The sequence below is a fragment of the Harpia harpyja genome, chromosome 5 (genome assembly GCF_026419915.1).
Source record: "Harpia harpyja isolate bHarHar1 chromosome 5, bHarHar1 primary haplotype, whole genome shotgun sequence".
Lineage (NCBI taxonomy): Eukaryota > Metazoa > Chordata > Aves > Accipitriformes > Accipitridae > Harpia > Harpia harpyja.
The window spans coordinates 50,635,896-50,663,500 of record NC_068944.1 but is presented as its reverse complement, the minus strand read 5'-3'; the positions used below and the strand labels follow the sequence as shown (position 1 = coordinate 50,663,500).

General features: G+C 36.1%; 1 protein-coding gene across 1 annotated transcript in view; it reads left to right on the top strand.

Moving 5' to 3' along the window:
* Nucleotides 1-27,605, top strand: part of MMP16 (matrix metallopeptidase 16) — a 191,714-nt gene that overhangs the window by 127,020 nt on the left and 37,089 nt on the right. Inside the window, exons 6-7 of the mRNA XM_052788098.1 lie at nt 6,720-6,881; nt 9,820-10,037. Coding sequence (XP_052644058.1) covers nt 6,720-6,881; nt 9,820-10,037 — 380 coding nt within the window. The remainder of the gene's footprint in view (nt 1-6,719; nt 6,882-9,819; nt 10,038-27,605) is intronic.

Here is a 27,605-nt window from a genome sequence, read left to right as displayed (position 1 = left end):
ACAAATTCAGTAGTGGACCTGAGTGATGAAGAAGTTAATCCCAGGAGCTAGAGATTCAGCATAAGTGTAATTTTCTTTATTTGTTAATTCACTGTCAAGCAGGGTTTCCTCAAAGCATGAAATGAAGCCATAAGCATTATATTTGCAGAAAGAACACATACTGTCATATTTACACCTTTTTGGGAAGCAGTAAGATCTTGTGTCTTCTTTACTTCCCCTAGGATCATCTCCAGCTGCTTCACTTCTCACTCTTTGGAGAAGTTGGTATTGATCCACTAGTCAGAATAGTTTGTGAAATTTTTCAGTACTAGTAATTGAAACTGTGAGAAACACAATGGAAATATCCTTACATCCATGCTTTTTTAGAAGAAAAATTAAGAATACATTAAGTAATTAATTCCACCCATTTCAAGCAATTTACTAGAAAGTTGTAGAATGTACGTGGTAATAAATCTAAGTAGTAAGGCAGAAATTCTTACCTTTTGCATGTCCTTGCCTTTTAAAGTACAAGCTGATCTGTATTATGAAAGAATGTGGGCTCCTTTCAAATATGTTATTTATCAGGCTCCTGACTTCTTCTGAATTATCCTCACAATATGCAGAAACAGTAGAATACTGCCAGGAAGGACATACACACCTCTAAACTCACATGTCCTTATCATCAATGATCACTGAGTCACCTGAAGACAGTCTTGCCCTGTAGGAATATCCCCTTGTCAAATTTCAAGCAAACAAGTTTAAATATCACACTAATCGGCTGATCTTTTTTAAATAGAGTAGTTTTTCAGAAATATTCACATGTGGCTGAAGGTATACTAAATTATACACAGAGTATGTTAGTACATACTTTGTATATAACAAACTGCCTGTACCTCCCCTTCTGTCTGCACACGTATATATATGTCAGTAAGTCAACTTGCAAAGATTTTAGTCTATATGTTAGTATATGTAATAATAGAGTGAAAGAAACATATTTTTATGTCATTCCCTTTTGTCATAATGGAAAAAAAAGGCTAAATGTATAGATATGTTCTTGAAAAATGATTGTTTAAAATACAGAGTGTACAAAATAGATACACTAAGTTCATACAGAAAATGGGTATACTATATATGATACATTTTTATTTAAAACCACAAAAATTTAGTTTTGCTCTTCATTTTTCAAAGCTACTGCACCATCTCAGCTCCATCTTTTAGCAAAACTTTCTTTCCAACATAACCACCAAGCTACCAAATTTCAGTGCCAATGGCAGAAGTTTGAGATAATGTCAAGCAACTGTATATGATTTCTTAGACTGGAAAATGTGGCACCTTTATTTGGGTAAGAGTATGCCTGTGATTATATTTAGTCCATGTATACTCTCTGTATAGCATATATATGCATATATGGTGCTTATGTAAGTGCATACATAATGTATATGCTCAATTCCGCTGTATTGCAATAAGGTCAGAGAGAGAAAGAATCTTGTTTTATCACTGAGTGTTGAAATAACACGTTCAAAATTCTGTCCTGTCTGGAAAGAATAATAATAATAACAAAGATATGAAACTTTTTTTTCTTTTTTTTCTTTTTTTTTTTTCTCTATATGCTGTATAGTCTAAGAATATTACTCTAAAGTTTGCAACATTTCAGTCAGTTGGGATTAGCAGCATTGGTTTGATAAGTCAATGGTACAAATGAACAGAATAATGAAAATGCAAATTCTAAATACATTGGACACGAGTTCATGGGTAACGGGTGTGTAATATTTTCTGATATTTGAGGTACTGTCTTTTTGATAATAGGGCTGTAATAAAAGTCTTTCTTGTACAGATTTACATTTGAGATTCATATGGATTTAATCTGAAATCATCTACGTGCATCACATGAAAAACGAAGTAGAATAGTCTTTGGAAGAAACAGTGTATGTCCATGTATAAAACATTTTTATAGTTTTCCAGTTTGTTTGTCATTTGATATTCGGTTTCTAGATTTTTTGGTTTTCTCTGGATGGGAAAGTCTTCAAAACTGATGTCACATGGCATTTAAATGACAGACAACTCTTGAGCTCACAATGTGTTGTAGCAGTTACTGTCACGTGCCCAGGAGAAGACCAAAGTGACATGCCCTGAGGTGTCATTTAGTGCTGCATTAAAAAGATAGGCAAGTGATGAATCAAAGGCTTGCTAAGCCATTAGGGTATTGCTTTTATAAATTAAGCTCAGATAGCATTTAAAATGGGAATTAATATCTTCAGAACTAGGGTTTCTTAATAGCTTGCTGTGGACAAACATATTAGCTTTGTTTATCTGTAGATATGAAAAATAGTGTATATATTAGCTACAGGGAAAGGCTTCCCCATACACCATGCTCCACACTGCTGGCTGTTGAATATTTGATATATTAAAACATATTTATATTCTGGAGTTTGGGCAGTGATTGTAAAGTCAGGCAGATTTAGTGCCTAAAATAGTTTATAGCCTCAGAGAATAGTGTCAGTATAAAAATAACCATTTTTTCTTAGTTCTTTACACACAGTATCTTTTTTTTTTTCTTGTGAAATCAAACTTGAGATAAAGTAAGAAAAACAATCACAATCTTTTTGAACTTGTATCTATTCTATTCCAAATCTCCATGCTAATGGGGAACACAGGAACAGAGATGTACAAGTTTTGGACTTGTGAAATATATTTTCCAATATTTCTCTACTACTCTATAGATAAATATAACAAGATGTAACTGAGACTATCACAATGAATATTCACCATGGTATAACCTACAGTGGCAACTTTTAGTTTAAAAGTCATTATAATCATATGTAGTTTAAGTCTATTACTCATGACTTGTTAAAGTTTTGCAATGGTGCTTCATTTTTCCAAGTGAACTGAAATATATGTTTCTACTTGGGTAATGTATACTGAAATACAGAATTATTTGGGACTCTCTCCTTCTATGGTGGGGGCTGAAAATGTTTAAAAAAATTATATCCAATGTCAGTAGGATAACAAAGCTAACCTGAGCTGGTATGAATGTTCACTTGTCTTTACACTCCTTCATCTTACTCTGACCACTGGCCAAGGAACTGAAGTTGGCCTGCTATCCACCTTGCAGTCACAAGTACAATGCTGTGCAGCCTGAAGAGAAAGAGCAAGCACCCAGGGTTATCCTTCTGCACTCTCAGTAGCTAGTTACAATAACATTGAGATGCTCAAGGCAAGTCTGCTCCTGAAAGCAAAGAGGGACTAAGTAATTGTTGCCTAATTGGAGAAATCTAATTATATGCAAAGGAAAAAGGATGGGAACTAAGACAGTAGTAAGTCCTACCTGCACTGGTCTCAAACAACACATCTTGAACTGCTTTAAACCTCAGTTTCAACTGCACTAAGTTATTTGGGTCAGTTTAAATTCAGGATGCCCTGGAGACAATCATGACTCTTGATGGAAATTATTATGAATAATGGGGCTATTTGACTACAAGTAGAAAATATGTTCCCTGTTAAATCATTGTCACCTCAGGCAAGAATATTATTCTCCCAGCTCCTTCTTGTGACCTTCTCCCTTCCCCCCTTATTCATTTGCTCCAAGTGCTGCTCTGTCTTTACTATGTTTAATAGCTCCCCTGATGGTTACAAGTTGCATTGCAGGAGGTGGAAATTACTTTTCATAGTCCTTTTGCCTTTTTCCCTTTTGGACTTAGGCTTTGACTAAGTCCAGAGGGGCAGTCAGATGCTGAATAGTTTGTGGGTTTTGGGTTTGGGGTTTTTTTTACATAATCACCCCTATCCAAAAGCAAAAGGGAGAAAGAGATACTAAGAAACAGCCACCCCCTGCATAATACATGTTCTCTGACATAGTCCCACTATCATTTAAAAGTACTACTCTGGAAGTGCTCTACCGTATGCTCATTATCTGTGATCCCAGAAGGAAGATATACCATTAGATCACAGTGTTTTGTTTATTTCCCTGTTACAATGTAATTCACACCCCTTCAAGGTCAACATGGAACAAAATATGGAAATTCCTGGAAATCTTTATGGAAACTCAGTGACATCTGATAACTAAAGGATGTATTTATTCTTCATGCATTGCATAATTGACACAAATAGAGAGAAGCAGTAAACTCTTCCAAAACTATTTATTAACTGTGGTTTCTTGAAATTTTAGAAATTGTGACAAGTTCACTTCCCAGACCTCCTATCTTAAACAGTAGAGGTTGAATACCACATGTAAAACACTCTTTGGTCTATTGATACTGACCAGCCTAATAATAGTGGTAGAATCAAATACTGTTAATTTAAAAATATTTGAAAATGGTTCAGTAAATACTGTGGCAAGCTTAGTACAATTATTAATATAGGACCTAGACTTGTTAGTATTCTTAATTATGATGTAGGAAACAGAGGTCTAGGTGGCAAATTTGCCTTTCGCAAGGTCTGAAAAGCAAAAGAAAGTTTCATCTTAAATATGTAAGTTAATGCCAGACAAAGAAATATTTCATTCTAATGATCCTGGGTTAGAACTCTAACTTCCATAAAACAAAGAAAAGAATTGAAAAATAATGTGAGACATGTCACAGTACAATAGTTATAGTACAGTAACATCTTCTCTCTTTCATGTCTTTCCATCTTAAGCCTACCATTTTTTAAAATTCTATTAATTATTCCATTATGCATGCAGAACGAAAGCCTTTACAGAGTTGCTCCTGTGCATCACTTCCAATGCTGAGGTTAGCTACAGAAGCTGTGGATTATTCATATGAGATAATGTTGAGATCAGCTTTGCATATAGAAGGGCAGATTCAGGTATCAAAAGCATTCATCACCAGCACAGTCAAGCTTATCAAACCTGTTACAACAGCACATTGAGAATCTGCTTTACTATAAAAAGAACTGCATCCAAGAAAAAATATTGTCATGAAAATATTTCATCTGGAAACCACATAATTATAAATGATAGGATAAGCTCTTCTCATTTCTGAAAGCACATTATTTCACATTAATTTTTGAAAGACATGATTTTTCTACACAGTTATACTGAATAAAAGAGCAAGAGCATTCAGTTTTCATATTTCCGGATTAAGAATCAGAAAGACATGAAAAGACCCTGTCAACTAAGCACATAGTTTTAGTTGTGACTGTTTCCATGCTTTCAATCAAACATTTATTCTACAAACATCAGCATGGCTCCATACATCATGAAGACATCTACTGCCAAGTGTTTCCCCTTTCATATATACTTGAGAGAAAGTTTATTTCTTTGTGTCAACAAGAGGAAATACTTGAAAAATTGAAATGCTGTCAATTATGTCCTCAAAGTTCTGTAACTATATATATGTAAATTTTTTTGTTAAATTCAACTTTTTAATATTATTACTATTAATATAATAGTGCTTAGAATTCCAGATCAAGTGCCAGCAGTGGAAAATAACTGTCTACCCTCAAAAAACTTACAGAATATAGGATAAGACTTAATGTTGAGCATTTTCTTGTTCCAGTATACAACTATTAGGCCACAATATAGGCCTTTTGTTATTTATACTGCTCTTTCAACAAGAAACTACCTACTGTAGGTGGCACCTGCTTCACTTGAATCCAGCCATCTAAAAGTTAGATGTTCAGCATAAGCTGCTGATCTAGAATACTTCTCTTGTCAGTGGAACAGGAACACACTTCTGGAGGATGATTCTTCCCATCCCTAGGTGGTGAAAATGAGCAATATCCTGGATGTGACTCTCTCCAAGTGACCAGAATCTTTCTCCTGATGTGATTGATAGTCTCATTATGACAGGTTGACTACAGACAGAATCTGTACAAAAGACTAGTAGAAAGATAAGCTGAACCAAGTCTTAGATGAATAAAAATAGACAAAATTAATACCATAGAAGTCCAGCTCTGAAATTTTTATAGAAATGATCCTATTGGCTTTGATTTGTGTTTGCTTCACAGAGTGCCATAATTCTACTGCCAAAACTTCTAGTTGTGTCTAATACCCTGTAATAAAAGATGAAAAGATGATTTTTAGAAGGGAATAACAAAAAAGTGAAATCAGTCTATAACACGAGTGTGTTATTTTATTTTTTAGACCTACAGAAATCAAAAAGTTCTAATACCTAAGCAAGCAACTACACTTGTAAGGGAATTATACAGTGAAATAAATAAGGGCATCCTATTTTGAGAAGGATAGCATAGACCCATATCTTCGTCATTAGAATTTCAGTTATGGTGATTCAGAAATGGACAACATCTACAAATAATCAGCAGGGATCTGATTACAAGCACTTGGATGACTAAGTTCCCTGTGGGGTTTGTCCTAAATACGTAGTCCTCAGTTTGTGAAGTTTACCACACACAGCAAGGATATTTTCCTTGTGGAACTATGTCTTGATGCAAACATTTTTAGTCAGGTTCACTTCAACTTCAAGTCAAAAGTTGCACGCAAGCCTGGCCATGAAGTATGACACTTGAACCCTACATAACCATGTGCATCAGTTAAAAGAGGTTATGCTTATGGTGTCTGTAAGAGTATCATATATTATATGTAACAGTAATGGTTTCCTTGTTTAAAAAAATGGAAAGCTGCCTTTGCTACCACATTATCCTTATGATACATTATTAAACATTACCTTGTAAAATTCAAATTCAGTGAAAATGTCTTTCAAGTGCAGAGTCCTCCATTTGTGTTATTTCTGTTACTATGCTTATTGTTTCAAAGGTCTTTTTTCCCTTTCTTCTCTTCATAGGAAATGATCTGTTTCTAGTTGCAGTGCATGAACTGGGACATGCTCTGGGCTTGGAGCACTCTAATGATCCCACTGCAATCATGGCTCCATTTTACCAGTATATGGAAACTGACAACTTCAAACTACCTAATGATGACTTACAGGGCATCCAAAAGATATACGGTATGTCATGCTCTAATTAAGCAACATGAGTTTTTTGCTTTAAAATACATTTGAGATCCTCCTGTCCCTACAACCTCTCAAAGAGAGTTTGTTAATGTAGACTCTGCCAGTTGTTGTGCCAGGGGCCTTCTTGTGAGTAGGCCAAAGATTGTGATGAAGCTCTTTTACTTTGTTTCTTACTGTTCACAACTTGCATTCAAATTTGCACTCAGCTGGAATAGTAATTTTAAATGTTTTAAAAAGCCATAAATAAAATACCTGCAAAAGGATCCCAAACTATGAAAATATTAAGAAATGCAGGCCTTTAACCATAACAAGCTTATTTCCACAGTAGTCCAAGTGCGTGTAACTGGATGAATTGATTGCTTCCCAGTTTATTAGTTATAATACTAAACAGTTCTCTGGGTGTACAAAATATGTGGTCCCAGAAATACCCTTTCTTGAGATAAATATAGCAAATTGATCTCAAAAGAATGTTATTACCAGCCCAAGACTTTGAGCTACCTAGGGGAAAAAAGGCCCACTTCTTTAAAATATGTTTGTTTAGGGTTTTTGTGGCCTGATATAAAAGACACATGTAAAGTAAATAAATTCTGCATGTACTGAATTCAATTTGACAAGGCAAGGTAATTGAAAATTTAAAAAAAAAAGGAAGCCAAAACAATAACGTTATTCTGATTATGGATTGAATGTAACACTGACTCCCGTATTACTGTTCCTTACATTTCCAAAGACATGGTTTTGGTTTTGGCTTTAAAGACTTTGATTCTGTTGGTATTTTTTAAATAGTCTGTTTTTTTCTTTAAAAATATATTTTATTTTTCTCTCCTACAGTAAAAAATCTGTGGTATCTGTATGTTAATGCTATGTATCCAGTATATCTCATTTGGAATTGCCTTGCTTAATATTCCCTAATTAATTCTGTATTAGATTCAACTTTGTACTCACAATTATTTTCAGTTTAAAAGTTTGTCAGGTTTATATTAAATATTATCAAGGCCATTTCTTGTTTATCTTTACTCCCAGAAAGGACAGCTATGATGATGTGGAATTACTGTACCGCTAACTAAAGCTCTGCAGCCTCCGTGGTGGTTTATATTAACCAGCTTTTTAAAATATTATATTAACAAGCACTGATACATATTTTCATAAAGCTTAAATAGCAATTTCAAAATGATTGGCTGATCAAGTTTTGTTTGGGTTTTTTTCTTGTGTGACTAGCTGGAAGGAAGGTTGTTTCTCATGACCTCATAAGTTGGTAGTCTAGACTTAAGGGCTAGACAAGAATACTTTGCTGAAAACTAACTGCTAAGCTCTAACAGCTGTGGGCTATACATTAAGAGAAATGTGTTACCTCTGGGAAGTAATATCTGACATCACCACCAAATGGCATATGAAAACTTTGGTTTGGGGTTAAAAACTTTCCAACATGAGCTACTGCAAACTGATTCCTTTGCTCCCTTTAAAATCAAGAGGTGATCTGGAATCATATGCCTCAATAAAAATGTCACACCTATTAAAATAATTACTTTGGTCTGCAGTATTCCTTGAAACACCATTATTAACTGTAAATGATAAATGTCACAAGCCTTAAAATTGTGAATGAAATAAATGCCTTATTAAATTGTATGAGAACCATTTGGTGAGTTTAATGTTTCCTTACATAGTCCATCTTGTTCTTTAAAAAGTATACTTTTTAAAAAAAGTGTCAGAAATTCAAATGCCATTTATGCAGTTTTAGAGTTGTCTCACTATTCAAAAGTCTTTCTGAAGCTCGTCATGCAAATGATACTTATTTTTTAAAGTCAAATTTGATTATGTATTTAAATGGTTTGGAGAGAGGCCTAAATAGAATGAGCAAAATTAAAGTGTTCATCTTGTTTCCAGAAATCTTACTGATCCAACTGAAACTTATCTTTTTGTACATGCAAAATGTAAGTAAATGTAGTAATATGTGTAGAAAGGAAAAGGCATTTTCAGTACACCTGTTGCAAGTCATTCAGTATGCCATTAAAGTTATGAACAGCATCTGTCTAGGATGGCCTTTTGACTTTCAGGTAGAGAAATCATGAGTGGGATAGTTACTTCACCTGTCATCAAACTTTGTATATTATGACAGAAAATGTATTTGAAAGAAGAAAAATGTTTAAAAACCGCTGCACGGAGTTTTAGTTTTTCACTTTGGTTCTTTTTAATCCATTTATCCTCAGAATAATTCCTTTAATTACAAGGTATCTAGCTTTGTAAGACTCACTGCAAAATAAAAATTAAAATAAGAAGTAATTAATTTCAGAATATTGCAGAAAACATGTGAATTATGTTTTTTGTTTATATGGATGCCTAGGATTTGAAGTCCAGTTTCAAGAGCTCCTATACGTAGCAAGAGGCACTGGGGAAAGCTGGGAATGTCCTTTCACTAATGCACATGACATTACTTGGCCTACAAATTGGGTCAGTAGGGAATACATATACACATATGCGAATTGATGAGTGAAAGTTAAAAATATGGCTTGAAAATCCATTGACTGCTGATGATCTTATTAGGAACAGGTTTTTTGTTTTCCTTTATTTTGTACAATAGACAATGATTCTGGTTTAACAGTTCTTACTCAGTTGGCGAAGTATGTGCAATGAATTACTTCTCATCTGAAATGATGGTGGACTATGCATCCTTTACAGGTTTTATTGGAACATTGTTCAAATAAGGAAGGAAGATTCTGGATAGTGAAAAGTAATTATTTTCTTCATTCTTGCTTTGGTTTTATGGTAGTCATTCATTATACCCTTTAACAACACAGGAAAGGTGTGTTAGGTCACTTTTTCCATTCCCCTTCCACTGTAGGATTTGCACTGCATACAGCAGGTTTTTGTTGTGTTTTTCTTCTTTGTGTGCCACTGGTGGGCATGTAAATTACATCCTGCTGCTATATTTTTAAAGGTCCACCTGACAGGATCCCACCACCAACAAGACCTCTGCCAACAGTGCCCCCACATCGTTCAATCCCTCCAGCAGACCCGCGGAAGAATGACAGGCAACCTAAACCTCCCCGGCCACCCACTGGTGACAAACCTTCCTATCCCGGAGCCAAGCCTAACATCTGTGATGGGAACTTCAACACTCTGGCTATTCTTCGCCGGGAAATGTTTGTTTTCAAGGTAGGAGGCTGTGAATTTTTCAATGTTACATCAAATGTCTACATTTCTCCTTTTTTTTTTTAAGCAAACACTCATTCATCATGACTCCACTTTCCCAGCCTGCTCACAGTTAGAAAGTTCAAGAACGAAATTAAAAAATAAACATACACGTGGCTTAAACGTCTAGCAGAGGACTGCTGTAATGTTCTATTTTGGGAAAACACCCGTGTCAGCAGAAACTGTAATGCTTCAAAATGTAAGGGTAAATAAATGCTGCATGTTATGGAGAGATAAAAAGTGTAAATCAACTCATGAATAATAGGAATGATTTTGTTGGGAATACAGCCACATCCAGACATACAGTAGATATTGTGTCTTCAATGCTTTCTTTTTTTTTTCCGCGAAGCTATAATTTTAACTTTACAATTAGATCTGTCATTTACAAAGGAAGTTTGTCATTGTGTTGTGGTTGCATTGAAACCACAACATCTAAGTAAAGGTCTTTGCCACAGAAATCTTATTGTAAATGTGTCATTGTTTATTTCCATTCATCTTCTTTCTCTGAGCTGAAAATGTGGTATATACAACAAATTGAAATGAACAAACTGAACTGAAAGGCAATCTTTTGATAGAAAGACTTTGCTAAGACTCATGGACATCAAAGCTATCTTAAGAGGATGATCTGCAGTATGGTTTCCAGAAGACATGGAATGTTGAAGAATAATTACAGAATCATTATTATTCAGTCTCTTAAATCTTAAACCAGTTTGCTGACAGGAAGTGCTGTGCAAATGTTCCAGAAACGAGCAAGAGGATAATCTATCATTTTGAACTACTGGTATGTCAAATTTGCTTAAACAACAGGAAGCGTGGGATCTTTGTTTTGTAAATATATGATAGGATTCTTTTTAACTTCAACATTATACGTAGAGAAGAAGGGCCTTTCACATGAACAGATAACACTTCTCCCTTCAGCAATAGTGTAAGTACAAGGAAAGTGCAATGAAATTGTCCCAAAACATGAAGCTCCCAGTTCAATGGCTTTTGTTGTACTTTCTGATAAGACCCATTTCTACCTTATATGTTTTCTTTTTATGTAATCTATCACTCCAGGTAAATCTTATTAGCAATGCTAACTAGGCTTTCACTTTCTTTAGCGTACCTGAAAAAATATGTACAAATAGCTTTACATGAATTCATTTAAAATTATTGAGCGACCTTCACAACCCAATGGGCAGGAAATATTTTTCCCATAAACAGCTAAGGATTTTGCCAGCCCTGGAGCTGTCAGCCCTTTCCATTTGAATAGATGGTATATCTTCAAACACTGGGAGGTCCTGAACCATCAGTCTTTTTGTGACTAAAACTCAAAGGTTAAGGAATAATCTAATTTTCTAACTTGACATTAAACAGGATATTAAAATACCTACTTCAATCTCATGTCATCCACCTCAAGAGCAATAGATCATATTCTCATTTATTTTAGACATAAATCGATAAATAGTGAAATGCTATCCCACTAATACAAAATTTCCTGTCTAGCCAGGTCTGTGTTCCTGGATAAATAGATTCACCACCATTACTAATCTCTCTTACCTGTTCTGATTGGAAATACAAATTAAGTTTTCTCCAAAAATGTTTACTGCTTACTGCCTTAACACTACATATTTACTATACAGATTGTATGCTTACTAGTGTGCAAACTGTGTTTTTGTTCCAAAATGAAAACTCCATTCATGATCTACACCCTAATAAGGAAACACAGTAAAACTTTGTCAGAGAAAAATGTCCAGTAACAGTGTTTACATATTTCATGTTTAGAGTCTGACTCTCCAAAATGAAGTTGCTGCAGTCATAAAAACAATGTGTTGGGAAGGGAAGAGAGATGACCTTTGCGCAGATAAATTTCTTTAAGGATCCCACAGTTTCCCTTTTCTCCTCAGGGTACCTGGGAACATGGCAAGGCATGACTTGGGTTAGCATGCTAAGCAACGGAGTTTACTTAAGTATACAAATCTTGACTTTGTAGTCTGAGTGTCTTTGAATGCTTGAGTTAGTAGGCCTTAACTTTCTGGTTTGTACATTAATTTGCTAATGAAGATTTTTGTCTGCTAAAGCAGTTTCATTACCTGTTTGAGATTTTTTTTTGGGGGGGGGGGTGCTTTTTGGTGTATGAGGAGGAGTATGAAAGGAGGAGAAAAGGGGAGAAGGAATTAGAAAAGTCAGAGGTTGTTAGTAATTTTCAACTTACTTTGCAGAATCTCGGGGGGGCAGGTTATAAGGAAAAGCTCTACATGTCAGGCTGTAGCAGGAGCAGGACAGGAATTAGTTCTCAGGAGGTATAAACAGGAATGGGGACTGAATACAGGGAAAGCATCCAGCAATGGAGGAAGCGAAGCTGGAGATTCTGTGGTCTGACACAACAAAAAAACCAAACCTCTTTGCCCTTGCCCCTTAATGCTAGTACAAGGATAGACTGGGAAGGCATGAGTGATGGGCTGAGAGCCAAGTACAGAGAGGTGGAGAAGAAGAGGGGATTGATGGCAGTACTGTACCAGGTGGAAACAATTAAAGAAGAATTATGACCTTCATTGGAAGAATTATTGCTGGATAGTTCCCAGATGAGTTAAATTAATAAAGTTGGAGGCTAATCAAATTATATCCTTTTCTTTCTTTGTCTTTATCCACAGGTCTGTAATGATTGTGTAGTGGCAGATTTCTGCCTTCTGAATGGCATGTGGTTATGTACCAATTTCAAATTGAAAATAGCCACTTTTTTATCTCATGGGCCAGTCTCAAGCTCAGGAGTTCAATTTGTTTAAATAATCCTTGAAATTGCTTGGGAACTTAGCCACAGCATTGAAGAATGTGAGCCCTTTTCAATAATTAAATTCTAATTTAAACATAAAACTGAAGCACGAAAGAACAGTTTGAGATACACTGTGGATTTTTGTAGAAGATGACAAACAATATTAATTTCAAGAAGATTGTTTTCTCTTGGCTGTTGAGCTATTACGTATACTTAAGAGTATCAGAATATTAGAAACAATTTCTATGTTCAGTCAAACCGATGAGCTTTGTCTGGGGTTTTAAGCCTATCTGGCATTCTCAGATGGATATATCCAGAGTAAAACTAAATAACAGTAAACTTAAAGGGAAAATGGAATTTACACTTATCCATCCCCTTTTATTGTTTTGCCATCACTTTGACAAAGTAACAATCCTAGCAACACTTGATAAAAATTGTAGGGTTATAGAAATTAAATAAAGAGGAACTGTTCTTGATCTAACATGAACAGTAAACACAAAAGTAAAGCAATCAACTAGTAAAAGATTCCCCAAAGATGACCAAATAAAATTAGAATCAATTGTTTTAGTAGAAATGATTGGATTTTAAGGAAAACAAAATTATTTTTCATCAAATATGCATGGATTACTGAGATATAAATGTATTGTCCCAAAAGGACTTCTTCCTGAATTCTTTAAATCAGATGCCCCTAAAATGCCCCTGCTAGCTATAAGGCTTGGGGACACAGTATACTATAGAAGAAAAACATTAATTAAAATCAATGTATTGTGACTATTGGGTTCAGTTGTCATCAACTGATATTTTAAAATGTATGAAGTTTGTCTTAATTTAATCCAGTTTTTTAATTACTGCTATTATTTAGTGTATGCTTGAACTGGTATAAGCAACCATCAGGATAGAAGAATTTCTATGACAAAATTCATGAGTGCCAAGTTTTTATCTTGAGATTCCAGTTAGCTTCTGTATTTATGCTAAATACAATTAGTATTTAGCTGTCACTCTCATTTCCAATCTTTTCTCCATCTATTTTCTCCCTCTGTTTAGTTAGAACTCCCCTGGGACACAAAAAATGGCTGAAAATGGAGAAAAAAGAAATTGGTCTTCCTTTTCTGGAAAAGTTGTGCAGAGTGGTATGACATTGTCTGCCTTTAATGGAAAAATCTCTCAGCCATTGTATACAGCAATATGTGGTATCCACCAATACCATCTTCTCCTTAAAGTCTCCTGAGAGTACCTCCAGGGCTACTGCATCATGAAAAGGAACCCCATTGTCTAAGGGCACCATAAAAGAACCATTAGTGAAGAAGTTTACAGCATATATTTCCACTTTCTTCCAGTGTTCTGTGCAATTTACACTGCTTTTCCAGTCTTCTGTAGCAAAACAGTTCTGAAGATAATCTAGGATGTCCTATCAATAAAGGCACTTGTGTTAACACCTTCTGAATCTTTTACACAGTTAAAAAAATGTTCAAGGGAGCCAATGGTTGCACAGAATGTATGATGTCTCAAAAGATGGAGATCAAGTAACACTGCTTATTCTCTTATTTTTGAGGCACGTATAGCTTGTGTTTGACTCTATGTGCTGATTGTTCCTTGGCAACAAAATTACCTCTAGCTCTGCTTCCACAATCTCTGTTACTGCTGTTAATATCCTTTTTCTTTATGTCCTTTTCAGTTTCACAGAATTTAACAAATTCTATAGTTTTTTGAACAGGTTACATCTAAAAAAGTAAGCACTAAATGTGTGGAACTTGTCCTGCGTAATCAGCAAGTTGGAGGGACAGGTCACTGCTCTTTGTTTATGTGGCACAGGTTTTTGCTTCACAGAAGAACATCTCATAGAGGTTGCACTGGTCCTTTCTTTGTTTAATGCTAAATCTTTAAGAAACAAATGAATGGATCCTATATAATCTATAACAGGTTAAGTATTCATGTTGGAAAAGTTAACTCACTCCTTGAAGAACAGCATTTTTAACCACTGTCATATGCAAGGGTGTTTGTTGAAATGTAATGTAACTATAAGAGAAAGAAGCTTGTCCATCAGACAAATAGCATTTACAGCTCAGAGAAATGTCTTCTGAAATTTTAACATTACAGATGGTAGAATATGGAACCAATTTTAGGAAGGCCTTAACAGGCTGTGTTTTACTATTTTATAGTAATTTCTCCACAACTTGCAGAAATTTGTTTTCTGACTCTTCATCTGCTAAGAACCATTGTAAAAACATTTATGACGTGCCGAACAAGCCAAGCCAATTAGGCTGTCATTACCCCTTGGCATTAGTTTATACTGCAGTTGCTTTCATACATAAGTGTATAGATGCCATTTAATACCCCTTTCAGAATTGTGTATTTATATAGAGCATGCTGTTAAACACAAAAGGAAAAAAACATGCTGTTTCTTGATATGTGCTAAACACATGAGGAATTTTTAAAGCAGTTTAGCATTGGCTATTTAATCATAACTGGTAGGTCTAATAAAAAATCTGTGAGACGGAGGGAAAATACTAATAATAAAAAGTAGAGACAAAGAAACAGCTACAGTATGAGACTTGACTCCACTGTATTTGGAAGCACGCATTTTTTCAAAGCTCTCCTGGTCTGTTTGTGTAGCTGGTTTTTGTTGCGTGATGCTGTGGACGTCTGGGCTGTCAGTTGCAGCCTGGGAAAGTTCAGCAGAGGATGCTGTGGAAGTAGAGACTTCGGGATCTGACAGGGAAAACCACTTAACATCTCAACTGTAAAAGACTGGGAACAGGAGGTCAGAAGTAGTTAAGTCTGCAGAAAGCAGACTTCTTTCCCCCTACTTTTTATATCATTATGTTAGGAAGAATAATCTGGTGGAATTTGCCATTTTTTAACTCCTCAGGGAGGATTGCTGCTTTAATTCAGGTAATTCAAATTATATGTTGAAAAGGAAGAAGAAAAGCAGCAAAAACTCAGTGGGGACTTCAATGTATCACAGTACACCAAGCCCATTGGAAATGTACAGGCTGGATGTTTTGTGGCACAAAAACAAATTGTAGGATGTCAAGAAGGAAAAAAGCAGGAACATGCAGTGTGCTTCTAAGGTAGGGAAGGGTTTTAGCTAACACATTTCACAGATTTAAAATGGAAAGCACAGTCTGTTCATCACTGTATGGAAACTAGGTAGTATATTCCATCCAGCTGCAGAAGTATTTAGACAAGAATCTAATCACCTGGGTAATAATTGTACCAGAATAGTTCAGTTAAAAATCCTTCCACCCTCTCACCTTTTAAAAAATTGTCTTGGACTTTATAATATAGTTTTATGTCCATGAGAAAGATGGCAACTCAGTCATAGCTTTACTTATTATCTAGCACCTATTAACCTACAGGTATATTTGTACACATATAAATATTATGTATAGAAAGTTCTAAAAAATCATAACTATATTATTAGGGGTTTATATACAAAAGCATCAGTGTAGTGGATATACATGTTATTGAAACTTGTAAGCAATTTGAACTGATTAACAATCTGTACTATCGGGCTAGTAAAATTCCTATTATTCATGTACTAGCCCATTAAAAAATATAACGTTAGGATGTGTGACACAATACCTTCAGCAGGGCTTTAGATTTGTCAGAAGAAAGAGTACTATTTTTTTCCAAAAGGCTGTGTTTTCATTGGCAAACAATGTGGTGTAAAAGGATTTGATCAGTAGCAGAGCAGATGGCACTGAGCACCTCATGTCCATCATATGTGCTTTGCTTTTAATTAGATACAGTCTGTCCTCTGAGGCCAAACAGTTCCACTATACATGTGGCTCAGATTTTTCTGAAGGGCAGCTGTTCCTTAGACACTGGCGGTTTTGACTGTGGACCCCTTGAGAATGTACCACACAAGCGTTTCATCTAATGCAAGTGGAGTTACCATCTTGTTAAGATGTAATTGCTCACACCATCTTGACCCAAATAAACCCTCACATGCAAAACACATATTATTATTTCTCCTCATACCATTTTTTTTGCATGACATGAGGGTACCTGTTGCTTGACTACCTCTGTACTGCAAATTTGGATGATGTGCATTGCAATACAGTCCAGGGAGAAGAGGTACTTAACAGCTGTGCCGAGACATCAACTTGACCTTACAGACTAATATCCTTCTGAATTTTCCTTTCCCTGAGAGAAAAACAAGGCAGATACCTTGTTTAAATTCAATTTAAACATAAGAAAAAACTTTTTCTTTTTAAACCCTTACAGATTAAACACTGGAACAGGTTGTCCAGAGAGATTGTGGAGTCTCCATCTTTGGAGATACTCAGGAGCTGACTGGACATAGACCTGGTCAACTGGCTGTAGCTGGCTCTGCTTTGAGCAAAGGAGGGGACTGGATCTCCAGAGGTGCTTTCCAACCTCCACCCTTCTGTGATTTTGTGTAGCAATTGAAATATGAGCACTAAAAAGGCATAGCCTTCCAAAATGTTTCTGTGTTACCTGTTTTCCCCTCTTTCCTCCAAAGGAGGGTTCGAGTATTTCTTCATACTCCCCTGAAACCTCCAGACGTCCCTTCCAACCTCAGCCATTCTGTGATTCTGTGGATCCACTGAAATTTGACTGTTTTGCCTACTCATTTCCCAGTAGCATTTGATCCATCATCTCTTTTGGGATATGGCCCTCACAGGCAATAGCTGGTGAGATTTGGTCAGGAGACTGTTTTGTGACTTCTGTATTGAGCTCAGAAGAAGACACCAGGCAGAGGAGATTGGGGTGTGTGGCTGCTGCTCACAAAGCACTAACAAGGGGACTGCAGGGGAGGGAACGTCCACCCATTCCAGCTGTGTGAGGCAGATCCTCTGCTGCCTCCTTCCCCTGTCTCAGCTTTCAGGGGAAAACACCCTCCCTTCTAAGGTTAGGCTCTGGGCCAAAACACTTTATTCAAAGACTGACCCAGTCCTGTCTCTGTGAGACTCCCACCATCTTATGGTAGTTATGATGAGCCTTTAAAACCTAAAAGGTGCACTCCCTACCCCAGAGAGTCCTCACAGATTAAAATGAGGTACTAAAGAGTCTTCAAGAGTTTTCACAATGGGGTGGATGGACTAAATTTAACAGAAATACTCAAGTACTTGTGTGAACCTATATACAAATGAGGTGGTAGGATTTGGGACAATATTTGTAAAGGTTTGGACAGTTAAATGTGAATCTTAACAAATTCTTATTTCTGACTTACTTTTAACCTAATAAATACTGAAAAATGTGAGACTAAGTATTTGTATATCATAGGCCCAAATTCCAAGAATTAGTCATTCTTTAGAAGCGTTTTTTTGTTTGTTTTTTTTTTAAGAGTGGAATTAGTGAAAACTGAAGAGCTCTGTTGCTCTCTTTATACAAAAGGATATATTGGGTCAAATTTTTATATATTCTTAGGAAAGTACTTGTAACAGTACTGAATAAAAAATAGAATTATGACTTCTTCTTGATCCAAAAAACAAAAAAAATCCACAGGATACTCCAACAAATGACAGCATGCTTACATGGTGTTACTTGTGTATTTAGAATTGCTATTTTTCTTATCGAATATAACCATTCCTTTTTTCTCCCCATATGTCAGGAGGTTGTTCTGAAATCTAGCTGACCATTAACTTCATTGTCCTTTTGATCAGAACAAGTTTTACATACTATCAAATGCAAGAAATACAGAACAATTATAGTTCTGCATAACACTAATAAATAAGTGAAGACATTACAAATACAAATAAACAAATGCATGTGAAAGACTTTGATCTGGCAGATTTAATTCTTATGAGTAACTCAAGCCTAGACAGAGAATCTCAACAGGGAAAATATATGCACATAAGCCCTCAGTGGGCATAATCACTTGATTAGGACTAAAACTGTGAATTAAAGTTGAGAGATCAAATCCTGATTTTTTTTTTTCCCTCACAGTTACAATATTTGCTTGTTACAGTCAGAGAATCCTGTGACCCTATTAATTTTTCACTTATTATTTTAGTACAACAAAAATTACTAACAAAAAGCTTTAACTGAATACTAGGGTACAAAAGGTATTTAATTCTGTAGTACTTGCCTCTTTTCATAGACTCACTGTTTGAGTGAACTGATTAAAAATATTTCATTGGCAAGAGAATAGAAAAAAGAATTATTGACAAAAAATAATTGCAAAAACTCACAGCAAGGGATAATCTAAAATTACATGGAGACGTATCTTCAATTTTGTACCACCAGCAAGTGTTATCTTGTAATATTAACAATACATTTTAATTGGGGCTACATCCTAATGGAACCAAAGGGAGTAATTGCAGAAACACTTCAAGCACAAGGCTTAATTAAAATTTCTTGTTGTACAAAATTGTGGCCTTTCAACTAATTTAGGTAAACATTTTGGGAAACAATTGGAATGGCTTGTAATCTAAGATTTTTCAATCAGTTGTATTGATCAGTCTTGGAAATATTTGCTTAATCTTGATTTACAGCTAAAGCTTTATATTCCAGAAGTATTTGTGTATTTTTAATTTCATTGTTTCTTTTTTCCCCCCTTTCAAGGGGTTGAGGCTCCACAATGCAGAAGTTTAGCAGGCATTTAAATGAAAAGAAAGTAATCTCATTTGTTCCTCTGAATTAGTCGTTTCCGATGCAAAACACTGGACTACTAAACAGTTGAGGTCTTAAATAACTTAGAACAACATCCATGTTATTTTTTCAACAAATCAGTGAAATACTATCCACGCTATTGAAAATCTATTGAAAAATATCAACAAGCTATAACAGATATTTATTTAAATCCTGTATTTTCTTCTTTTTTATAAGCTGTAGCTTGATTTTTTATTTTTTTAAGTGTTGCCTTCCTTGCCTACTGAGGGAAGACTTGTCCTAGTTGAAAGTATTGGGAAAAAATTCCATTGACTGTAAGAGATTCAAGATTTCACTTGGAATTAAGTACCTTTGACATGTCAGGGAAACTATCTATTTTGAGTAGTACGTATTAGGTAAAATAACACAAGAAACGGCAGATTACCTTGTAATACCATGCATATGAAATCAAAAGCTGTTTTCCTATACTAAATCAAATTTGGTTATACTACTTGTCCAGTCTATAAATCAAAATGAGACAGGGATCATTTTAATTGATTTGACATATCTGTCCAGTGAGAGTATTTTCACTGAGGAGAATAGACTGTATGAGGTCAAAGGTTTTACTTGATAATGACAAAGTTCAACCTTTTCCCATTCTCCCTAACAGTTCACCAGCGTTTCTCCTCAATCTTATCACGATGGAGCCTTTGCTGATGTTTTGGAGTGATGTCTGGCCAGCCCTTTATAAATCCCACAGCCATTTACTGCTTCAAATTGTACATTCCCAGCTTATCTGTAATCAGATGTAATTCACAATATTGCATATTCACTGTTAGAAATTCCTTCACTTTCTTCATAATCTAATCCCTGTGTCTGAGTGACAGACAGTGAGCAAAGACAATCGAATATCTACCATTTTCATATTTGCATTGTTATGACAGATGTCACTGTTGGCTGCTCTTTCTTTGCTGGATATGCCACTCTTAATGGCCTGTTTTTCTTTTTGGCCATTGCTGTCAACCTCAAAGCTGAGTCATTCCAAGAATATTGCTGTTCACCCACTAATTACAGTGGGAACTTCTACAGTCTTTTTCTAATCCTGCCATTTGCATGGGGAAGAAGATTCACTTATCCTTGCCCCATGCTACTCAAATCTAGATTAGGTACCCAGATTTTATTTTTGTTGTCAGCACAATTTCTTAGATCACAAGCACCAAACAGCATATATTAGCATCTTAGCTTGCAGTGGCTTGAATCCAAAATAACCCCATACACTCATTTACAGAGTTTCTTACGTCATGTCTTCCTCTGTTTTCATATGTCATCAGTTTATCAGAGCTTATTGCTTAATTCATACCCTAAACACCAGGAAAGACTGAGTTATCAGCAACATATATTCAACTCATATGTTTTTAAAGTCTGAATTTGGTTATGCCCTGGTCTGTACATCTTGCTCTTTACAAGTGACTTGTGTGGACTTTTGTAAGCCATTTGATGATTTACAAACAGCCTCTTGTTAGACCATTACCTAAGTGTTGAGTTAGCTAGTTCATTAGTTCCAATCTATCTCAGAATACTTGTCTCCTCAATTGCACAATTACAATAGCTAGATTTTGAGGCAAAAGATTGGGACATTTTGGCCTTCAGAGTATTGCATTAGCTGACTTCCATGGCCACTGAGGATAATACAGGAACAAAAAAGGAAGCTTAACAGAAATATATAGTTTTTTGCATTTAGAAAGGTTGACATGTATAAAATTAAATGCATTCTTATATTGTTTGCGTCTGGTTCCTTTTGCAAAGAAACCACAGCTCTGACCTGAATAACTACATGTTGTCTACGTTGTGATTTCATAAATCTTACATCTAGGTATACCAACCCATACAGTTTTGAAGGCTGATATACATCTTTTCACATCTACTCATTGGAGGTATGCATATGTGGACAGAGAAGTTATCGCCCTGAAAAGAGTAGGGTAGGTCGTCTTCCATTTTGCCTACACAGAGTGTGTAAAAGCAGTGGGATATGTTCTTGAGAGCCCCAGCCTGGTTATAGAAGCTTCAGTCTCTTGTTTATGCATGGACTGTCCTAAACTACTGCAGCCAGGAGGAAATACTTAAATTACTCACTGTTTCTTGCTTTCACCTGTGGTTCTGACATGACTCATCAGGGCACTGCACCTTCTTTTGGTCTCCTCGGAGAATCCTTGCAATGTGCTGTGTGGGGAAGGCTGGGAGACAGCGTAAGTGGTAGGATAAACACATACTGCATCTGCACTTAGGATCACATCAAATTGCATCTGTATTGCAAAGCCATGAAATTTGGCTTCAGTGATTATGAAGCTTGAGGGGAGGGACATGATTATTTTAGGTCTTCAGAGAGGTAACAAATGTCAATGTGAGAATTACTGACACAGCTGTTTTCATGCATTGTACTTGTGTGTGTGTGCATGACACGTACATTGTGGTTTCCATCAGCTCATGCTATGTCCTCACCCACCGACATCCATCTTTCTTTACAACTTGTAATGTTACTGTTCTGTTAGGAACATTTCGCCCAATTTTCATTTATTCTCTAAATGTTTTTTCCTCTTACTTTCTTGTGAACGCGTTCCTGTTATTAGTCATAGAATCGTAGAATCACAGAATGGTTTGGGTTGGAAGGGACCTTCAAAGATCATCCAGTCCAATCCCCCTGCCGTGGGCAGGGGCATACATGTGCACGTGGAGAGAAACACAGATGTGTATGAATTTGTGGGTTCGACAGAAATATGAAAAGACAGGTGATATAGTGATGTCATAAATATTAACATAAATATATCACAATTCATTCTAGAGTGAAAAGATCACTGCTTAAAGGAAATAAAAACTGTATTACATCTAGGAAAAAATATTTGGAGTACTAATTTCTGTGTTTGTACAATAACAAGAATAGATTTTTGATAGTTGGTTTTGGCTAATCTTGGTGCATATAGTTTGTTACTCCCTCATCTTCACAAGCTTTTGGCCAACAAGAGTGAATGATAATGACTCTTATTTTATTTCCACAGTGAAAAGAGACTTAGAAGCTTCCTGTAGCTGGAAATTATGCTAAATGATCTCCTAGACATGCCATAGTTCACAAGCTACAGGCTTATTCATGTAGGTGAACGTTATTTTTCTACTGAGTGAATTCTTCTCTGCTCTATTTGGAGTTTTCAAGGCTTCTTCTTTTGCCAGTGGTATCTAGCTGGGTTAAAGAAGCTAGAAACAAGTATTTATGGCTCTGTGTTAATCATAATTTCTCCGTTTGACTGCTTTCGGTGTTTTCCCTGCCTGTGTCTAGAAATTTTGATGAAGCAGGTCATACCTTCTCTTGTATTGTCAGTAAATTTTGGTTATCTAGGCCCATAGCCTCCATTCCATGCTGATTTAATCGCTATGTTTGGGGGGTAAAATAAAGAAAGGCAGTTGAGTTTGCTCTCCTCTGGCCTTTTTGATTTTCAGGTAGTGCCCAAGTCCTTACAGAGGGCCTGATGACTCAGTCATATTTGTAGTAGCTGTTAAAATAGTCTGCTCCCCCCTCAGGCAGATGGTGAAGCACCATATTACAAGTGATAAAGTCATAAGGGCAGACAAGTAGAGAAAACACAATTATTCTGATTTCATTAGAATGGTTGGTCTGTTTTGCTTGGACAAAGATAAGTCTGTCCTGGACCATTTTCACGTATTTATATGTCTATTCCTTACAAATGTGGAGTCAACAATTTCAGACTGATGAGAAACAGAGTATAACTGGGGGGGGGGGGGGGGGGGAGTAAGTTACAGAAAGACATGTAGGCACACAAACGCAAATGTTCCTTATTCTGTTCTCATGGCCCAAGAGGGATAGCAAAAATAAACTACAATCAACTGTGGAAAAAAACCCTGAATTTTTCTATAGGATCCTAGGTGGTACACTTGGTCTTCTCCAGGAAGATTTCTGTCCTAAAGTCTGTGCTATTGTTGGTAAGGCAATATAGCATAGTGGTAGGAAATACTGTGCATCTGGGAGAAGAATCCTGAAAATACTTTTATGCAGATATCCTGTCTATTTCTAGGGAATTGCACATGTTTTCAGATCCTCTTGACAATATTATTAAAGGGAAAAAGGTAGTCCAAGGTTCTTGATATTGTTGGGTTTTTTTTAATGAAACAGTAAAAGAGGCTGTAAAAGGTAGAAGAAAAGTGGAGAGTATGACATATAATATCAGTGATGACTTGGAGAATGAAGGGAGTTGTAAAATTAGTATTACTGAGCTTTCAAATAGAATAGAGGCTCACATGTCTGTCAGATTTAAGCTAGAAAACTGTCATAGAAAAGTATTGCTTATTTAGTTTCCCACAGAGCACAAGAGAGGAATGTGTTAGTGTAAGAGAAGTACCAAGAAGTACATGTTGGTAAATGGAAAAGGAGATTTAACTCATTTGAACATTATGTTCGTCATAGATCCCATGATATTTCCAAGAATCATGATCATGTGTTGACACAGCCTGTATAAATGCAGGCCTCTCAGAAAGCCAAATTTCATTCCAACTCAGTTTTACACTATTATTTGGAAAGAGACAAGGAGAAACAGCAAAACAGACATCTTCACCTCATATTGTTATGCATCTACTTATTAAACCTTTTCACCCCTTTTCATTGTTTAGCCCCTACTATATACCTGCCTGATTTCAAAGATGGATCTATCAAGAATATCTTATTTGAATTATATTACATAGACAGGAGCATGTATTAATGAAAACATATCATACTGTTTTCATTTGAGTCATCATTGTTAGAATATTTGCAGTTTAAATATAACATATACCTCAGCAGAACACTTTTTTCTCAATCCCAGGAGAAAGTTTTTCAGTTTCAGTCAAGAAAATAAGTAATTTTTTAATAATAAAAAATGCCCAATTTTCATATCTTTCCGTGGTGCAGAATGCACCATTGCTCCATGAACTCATGGAACTCATTGACTTTTATGTGAACAGGCAACAGAAATGGATTAAGAAAATTTACAGATAGTTTTGTAGGCTCAAAGTGCAATCACTACTGGGGAAATAAACAGTCAACTGCTCCGTAAAGGCTTAATGTTCATCTTGTGGATGAAGGCTTTTGTGCAGTACTTCATGTGCCTGTGCTGTTACCTACAGAATGTTAGAAGGAATATGAGCATTCAAGATTCCTGGCTGCAAGCCTAGATTTGATGTCTTTAGAGGTCTTTATTGTGCCTCTTTTATGGCTGGCTGTTTGTTTCTTCATATTGGATCATCATCATGCAGCAATGGGAACATTTTATAGAGTCTCAGTCATTTTAGTTATTTGGACAAAATCAGAATGAATTGAAATGCTGAATTCAGTTAGGAATACAGAAACCCACCCAAAGGGAGATAGTTATTTTTTCTTTTTTTTTTTTTTTTTTAATTGAATGATCAGTTGGCAAAGATAAAGCATTGATGACATGATTCTTATACCTGAGTTGTTACCATTAATATGTTCTGGGACACATCAGAAAAGCAGTAGCACTGTGCAATATCACCTCCAGCTGCACCATAGTGCAAGGTCTGTAGCTGCCAGACTTGTAATCCAAATAGATATACTGGACAAGTTCTGATGTGGAAGATTTTGGCTGTTTGGCCGTGGGCTGTAGGTCCACTGCAGACTGCACTTGGAACCAGCTATCTAACCCCTTCTCAGCCTCCCTGATGCTACGCAGCCTTCTCACTGCCTCCTGCAGCTCAGCCACCCGCTGCAGGAGATCCTCCACCTGGGCACACCTTTTGCAGGCAGGTCTGCTGCCTGTCCCTGCCCCAGGAGAAAGGTCTGGGCCCTTCCTGCAGTCTGAGGTCTGCACTACAGCCTCTCCCTCCAGCAGCTCCATCTGGGTGGAGGCATCGGCCACTGCTGGGGTAGATGGTGCAGACCCCCCAGCCTTGAGCTGCAGCCTTTGCTTTCAGACAAGTGCCCACCATTCTGCCTTGAGGGTCAGGTAGGATGAGTGCCCTTGGCCTGTGCAGATGGTCACAGAATGGTTACCAGTATTTTGGCTAATCGACCATACTTTAGAATTTGTTGCTGAATGTAAAGGAGGTATTTTTGCTCCAGCTTCAGTCATAGTTCCTCTTGTTACATCCTGTTGTCCTGGTGGTGCATAAACCAGAATCAGACTTTGGATGAGCAAGAGTGCACATTACAATTTTCTTCTATATAGTGTCCATGAAGCAGATCTATACAGCAGTTTACAAATGCGGGGGAAAAAAAGAAGTTTCTCTTCTGAAGCGAGTCAGAGTGTATATGGAATGCCATAGCCCTTTGACTCCTTTGGAAAAAGAAATGTTATTTTTCATGTTTTCCCTAATCTTTGAATCTTATTTTCTGTATTACTGTAGCTTTTTTTTTTTTTTTTTTTTTAAAGCATAGCTGTAGATTTCAGCATGAGCAATGGAAAACAGTTTTGCACATATCTCAAATGAACAAAAGATGCTATTCAGGTCAATAGTTAGGACTCAGAACATGAAGCCAAGAAGGTAGATTTTAACATAAACAGAGCCATTTTTGACCTTGAATAAATTACTTGACATTACTTTACTTTGTCAGTTACATAGAGAAACAGATAAGAACTGATACTAGAAAAAAAATATGCTACTCTTTAGCAAAGTTTTCCTAGATAAAGTAACTAGATAATTTTTCCACTTGAAAATGTATTTACACCAGTGAATTTTTCATGTCAGTGGCTTAGCTGAAGACAGACACTTTAAAGCAGGCTCAGTGTTGTACTTCCCATAAGCAACAAATGGGTAAGTTTAGGAGTTTTTTACTTGCTCCTACTCTGAGTCACAGCAGTTAGTTCTCTTACTCATGGTGTTGGTTAGCTTAACATGTTGTTGAGAAAAAGAATAAGATCATAACAAACAATGGCTTTAATTTGTCTGGAGGAGTGCTTCAGTGTCTGATTAGATGCCAATAACAAATGGTAATTAACAGTGGTTAATAAATTGCATCAAGGAAGTACATTCCTTGTTTGGGAATGTAAGGAAGTGACAGAACTAGCAATAACATTTGGTGATGTTTTTGCATCCTTTAGTTTTGAATCCAGTGAGCTGGTCTCATCTCCAGTGGGGAGATGACCAGGAGGTTCAGGATCTCAACATAGGATGTGCTGAGGTTTTCGTGAGTGGTGTTGAATGTTCTGACTTCTCACAGTGGTTCTCAGACCACATTTTTACCCTATTACAACCATGCTGTTGTCTCAGACACATTAGGAAAGATTAATTGTTTCTAGAAGTTCAAATAAGTCATCTTCAATGTATTATACATTTATCTGTTAATGAACAGTTAACAGTCCTTTGTAGTTTTAAATGATCATTGTTTGTTCTTAATATGAATCAGCTTAATAATAAGCTGAGCTAAAATATTCTGTGTGTGTATAGAATAGCTCATTTAGTTAATTGTTTCCTAAAATGAGCTAGATTGGTAACATCCATTTAATGTCTGAATCCAGTCTCACTAGAGCTAATTGTTTTCTGCTGTGGAATTAAGTAGGAACTGAAGTAGGGCTAATCTAGAAGTTTCCTTGCAAATTCTATACTGAAAAAAAAATTAAAGAAAGAAAAGAAAAATAATTTCAGCATTCATTCTCATAGCTGAATTGTGCTAATATTTTTTCCTTTTTTAATTCCCCTGGACTGTAACTTCTTTTTTCTGCTCCATGAAAATTATTTCACAGAAAGTTGCTCAAAAACTTTTTATTCTTTTTTTTCCTGTTCTATGCAGTGGTGTCCTTTAAATTAAATGCTATAAATTCCTACTTTGGAATGTTGAAAATGGATATTATTAAAGAAATAGTGGAATTCCCCAAATGAGTAGGAACAAAGCCTTCAATCCCACATGCTGCAGGCACAGTATTACGATCATTGAGATCTTCTGGTGAAATTCACACGACTGATGAAGTAGATGTGGAAAAGTGACTTTTGAGATTAGATCAAGATTTTTAAAAGGGTATTTCTGATTTATTTTGACTTACATACAACAAATATACCTTGCATTTCCCAAATTCAGGACATTTCTTAATACTCCCATAAAGGTGTGTAGCAGGGTAACTTCATTCTCTCCTGGATCACAGTCTTGAAATACAGTCTCTGCAGGTTCTGTCCTCTGGTAAGTTTCTCTGTACATAACTGGAACTCTTTTTCTGTAAGAGAGTAAT